The sequence below is a fragment of the Balearica regulorum genome, chromosome 5 (assembly GCF_011004875.1).
Source record: "Balearica regulorum gibbericeps isolate bBalReg1 chromosome 5, bBalReg1.pri, whole genome shotgun sequence".
NCBI classification, from domain to species: Eukaryota; Metazoa; Chordata; class Aves; order Gruiformes; family Gruidae; genus Balearica; species Balearica regulorum.
The window spans coordinates 16,133,744-16,138,895 of record NC_046188.1 but is presented as its reverse complement, the minus strand read 5'-3'; the positions used below and the strand labels follow the sequence as shown (position 1 = coordinate 16,138,895).

The window sequence follows — 5,152 nt, the reverse complement described above, 5'->3', positions numbered from 1 at the left end:
AAAACCCAACAAAAAAAAAAAACCCTGGGGCTTTCTTCCAAAATATAACATCACACACATCATAGACGGCCAATAAAACTCTCAGACAGCTCTTGGTCACTCAGTCGTGCCTCAGGATGCATCTTTGAATTCTCTCAGTAACCTCTGTACTGTTTCTGAATTTGAAACTTGGCCTAAATTGCCAGGAAGGACAAGGAGTAAGTATGTATGTTTTTAATTTCTTACCTTTATTAAAATCATTTCACATACTTTTCATATTTAAAAAAAAAAATCTTTTGTGCTTTCAGTTCTGATCTGTGCAGTCTAGTGAGATTTTCCCTTTCTTTTTCACCATGAAACTAACTCTGAAGGTCAGGATTAGTTCTCTTTATATGTAAAAACATGATTCATTGTATAATGTTTCTTTATAGCTGAACATGCTTAGCTGTTTGCAGAATTTTCTCTCCCAAAGTAATCTTTACTTTTAAGATTGTTCCTAAAGCTCAAGTTGTATTTATTTAGTGTTTCCAGAACACACGATCCTAACTGGGCAATATGTATGCATAGTAATAATGGTGATAGATTCACTGTACAAGTAAATTAATCAGAAATGAGTTCAAGGTAGGAAAACATATGTCATTATTTGCATAAAAGATGACTGGAATGTGTTAAGTACATAAATTGAAAACATAAATTAATGATGTGGCTAATTGTCCATTAGCACTAAATATTTAAAAATATTTACAGAAGAAAATTGCCTTGAAGAAGAAATGAAATTAAGCAACTGAAATGAATTGCATTTTCTGTCAAGAAGACATCTGGAGCTCTGAGTTTATAAAAGGCTTGTGGCTTGTGGTAGTGCTCGGACAGTGGCTAGTAGACTGAAGAAATTTTCCTGATGACAAACTCTACGGAAACTTCATGCACAGTTTCTAGTTGAACAAGAAGTCAGATTTAGCTGTGGCTAAAATCTAAGTTGCAAGGGAAAGTAAATGTTTCTGCAGGTTTAATTTAGCCCATCATGAATGAATTTGTGGCTCCAGCCCAGAGATCACATCCGAAGTGGGCAAAGTGACTGGCATAAACTGATAGCAAGAAATCATCAGAAAATGGGCAAGCAAGGAAAATAAGCACTTCCTTTTCCTCTATATTTAGTAAAAGTAATAATTCTGTTTATAAAAGGAAATGTTGAACTCTTATCTTTCTTCTATGTTATTTTTGACCTTACAGATTTTCTTCCATTACTCTCACACCTTAGCCAGCCTCCTGCTATAAAATTGTTAGATTCCTGCTGTCTCACAAATAGCCTCTCTGATGCTAATCAGCCATTTATTTGCTCTGTATGTCTGCTCTGCAGTTTTAGATCCTCCCAAGTTATTAGTTCCCATGAGACCGTCAGTGAACTAGGTAACATCCAGACTGTTGTGAGGGAAGATGTTTGAAGCCATAGGGCTGCGTTAACTTCCATTGTAGCCCAGTTCCCTGATAAGACGGCCAGCTTGAATGAGTTTATGAACTCAGATAAAACTTTGCTGCTCACTTAATTCTGCAGTGATGAAAAATGTTTTGTGCGTTAAGGACCAACTTGCATGATGTGGAATATTAGTACTTATCTAATTGATAGAGGCATCATAGACATAAGTATTGCAAGCTGCTCAGACACAGACATCACTAAGACTGTACATATATGTAAAAGAGATGAACGATGGCCATAAATGCTCTTTTCAGAAGCTCCATCCTTAGAAATCTCCTTGGTGTAAAAATATAGAACCTGAAAGAGCAGAGCTAAATAGCTGTAGCAGAAAGTTAACATTCAGGATTACTGACTGCACAACATTGATTTTTTTTTTTAAATACTTTTTTTTTTTTTATGTTTGGCATGCTCCATTTGGATATGAAATCCTGAAATGTTAGATGCCACCACAGGCTCAGTAATGTCTTGCCTGGCATAACGACTCTAATACTGAATGCCTGTAAAAAACAAGATCCAGGCACTATGGTCCTGCATGACAACAGTAGGAGAATAAATTCATCACAGGAGACAGCTCTGGTAACCCAGTGGATTTTCACGGGGGTATAACATTTTTCCCCATGCTCTCATTCCCGCACAATATCTCACATGGAGTTACTAGAGAGAAATAAAGGTATTGCCAATGGTATAAAAGCCTGAATGCTTTGGAGGCTGGAGCTGTCTCTCTCCAGCTGAACTCCAATGAAATTTTTGAACTGCAGGGGCCTTCCCTCCAGGCAAGATTCTGAGCATAAGATTTCGGAGGAGTCAGTGTTTTATTATTACAATTGCTGACATTTGAGGGCAATAAGCTGTCTAATCTAACAGTAATTTTGACCTTAATGTTTGGGATAGGAGGAACTGAGAGGGAACAAAAGAATGCAAAGTTAAGCAAACAAGTGATGCACACAGAGTGAGTAGCTGGGGAAACAGGCATCATCCTGTTGAAGTTACACGTAGCACGGAAAATAAGAGTAAGAGAAAGGGCAGGGAAGGGTGCAAAGCTAACTTTCTGTCACCAGCGTGACTCTTGCTACTCTCAGGGAGCTGGAATTTGGCTATATCTATTTCTGTCATCAGTCTGAAGGAGACATATAGAACTACATACATTAAATGGCACTTTCCTTCCTCTATGCCACTGTAAACAACGGCAGCAAAGAGAGGAAATTTCAGAGGATGTAGAGGAAGTTCCATCCTTGTAAATACTGGGAACATTTCTCACCATTGTACATATGAAGCATGGATTGATCTAGCCTATAATAATCAGTGAGCACTAATAAAGAACTTACAGCAGCAAAATATTTGTTACACTGCTGATAGGAGACAACTTGTAGAATTTTATGCCTCTTTTTTGCAGTCCCTTTTTCTCATTTCAAAGAGGTCTCCTGTTCACTTCAGAATTAAACAAAAAAAATGAGTGAAACTCCTCTGCTGAATGTTCCCTCCTCAAATCAAAGTGAAAATGAGAGCAACTCAACTATTTGCCCAGACTTGAATGACTGGTGGGAAATCGTGTTCTATATAGTACCCAAGTATATCGACACCATCTGCGTTATTGGAATACTTGGAAATGTATTTGTTCTCTTCACTTATTCCCTGCACAAGGCCCCCCTGAAGATAGCTGAAATCTACCTTATGAACCTAGCTGTTGCTGATCTGATCTTCCTCACGTGCCTCCCTTTCTGGGCAGAGAACATAAGGAATGAATTCAACTGGCCATTTGGCAATTTCCTTTGTCGTGCCACCAGCACATCCATCAGCCTAAACATGTACACCAGCATCTACTTGCTAGTGGCGGTCAGCATGGATCGCTATTTGACTTTTGTTCATACCTTGAACCACAGAGGGATACGGAGCAAAAGTATGGCCAAATGGATCTGCTTGCTCGCCTGGTTCTTCGGCATCCTTCTCAGCCTCCCAATCTTTATGTTTCGGACTGTGAAACACTTTCCCACATGGAATATTTCAGCATGTGCTTTAGACTTCCCCAGCCCATCATGGGAAACAGCTGAAAGCCTGGTATTCAACATAGTGGGATTTGTGTTGCCATCTACAGCAATCATCTTCCTTAATTTCTCTACCATCCACAACCTACAAAAAAAAGCACGAGAACAAAGATCACTCAGAATAAAGAGCTGCAAGGAGCACAAAGGCATGAAGGCTACCAGGTTGATCTTCACAGTGGTACTGATGTTTCTTTTGTGCTGGACTCCATACCATTTATTTGTATTCCTTGATATATTGCTCCGGACAGAAGTGATCAAAGGCTGCTTCTGGGAGGAACTGCTCAACTTTGGTGAGCAGTTTGGTTATACTTTGGCTACCACCAACAGTTGCATTAACCCTGTGATTTATGTCTTTGTTGGGAAATACTTCAGGCAAAAGGCTTTAGAAGTTTTTTCACAGTTTATTCCCTGTGGATTTCCTTTGAGCTGGGTATTGTTCAAAGAAAAGTTCATATTTCAATGTGTTTCGTCAGAAGTAGTTTAACCTAGGGGTTCTCAGTTCCATCTTCATTTTGATATTAAAATTTATTTCAAATGGCATTAAAAATGAATATAAATTGCACTGATCTGGTATTCACAGACTCAACAAATCATTTATTAAAGTAAATCACTTGACTGCTTATTTGTCCTCAGGTTTGCTTTTCTATTTCTGTGCTATCCATCCAAATGCATAACATGTGATAATAGAATTTTATACCAAATTATCTAACCTGTCTTATCATTTATCAGTGACTTGAAAGAGAAAGTCTTTGACAAGATATCAGAAGTCTGGTTTCTCTACAGAAAGCCATAAGCTGGCTGAACATCTTACTCCATTGTACCTGTGATGACGACTACTATACCACCAATAACACTGTACATAAAGTTATAACATGTATTACGGTGCAAATATGAGCTTAATCTTCAGCTGATAGCACATTTGAGCAATTATAGAATAGCTCTGGTTACTTTTAACAATATTTTAAATGGTTTGCACTTTCACAGTAGCTTATAGAAAATTTAAACAATAGTTTGTGCATTTGAAATCTATTCAGTGCATAAATATTGTACAAGACAACGTACCACAAAGAAAGTTTACATAAGCTGTAAAAAAAGCAAAGCACCCTGGTATCCTCCTCAAAATTTGCCATTTTTTTTTGATCCAGTAAAATGTTACACAATTACTCATTAAGTATGTAAAGATTCTTTTTATTTTTTATATATGAAAATATCAGTGATGGCCATTGATACTGTATTATTTTGGAATATCATTCATTTGAGGCAAATTCTTAGATATTTATATTTTTATGAATCAAAATTAATAAACTGCATAACATCTCATTTTACACCACCGTCTTGTTCTTTCTTATATTTATTTTTGTATTTTGTCTCTTTCCCTGTTTCTTTGGGAAAGAGCAAATACATAGTTCTGTGATTAAAAACCCTTGCTGCTACCAGGATATAAGCTAGTAGTAGTAGTAGTAGTAGTAGTAGTAGTAGTAGTAGTAGTAGTAACAACATAACAATAATACACCAGACAGGAGATAAGAAGAAGGAAACTTCTTTTCCATCACAGCCACAATTGCAGAATAGACTTCAGACAACTGAGATATCTGTTCCCATAACTATAAAAGTATGTGTATGTACAGACAATGGAAGAAGAAGGCAGGAGATATAT

At 37.2% G+C, this 5,152-nt stretch overlaps 1 protein-coding gene across 1 annotated transcript; it reads left to right on the top strand.

Annotated features, from left to right (window-relative positions):
* On the top strand, positions 1-4,813 carry BDKRB1 (bradykinin receptor B1). Its single transcript, XM_075753615.1, is given in 2 exon segments — positions 1-3,942; positions 3,944-4,813. Coding segments are annotated over 2 exon segments (1,071 nt in total). The 5' UTR covers positions 1-2,902; the 3' UTR covers positions 3,975-4,813.
* The last annotated feature ends 339 nt before the right edge of the window (positions 4,814-5,152 follow it).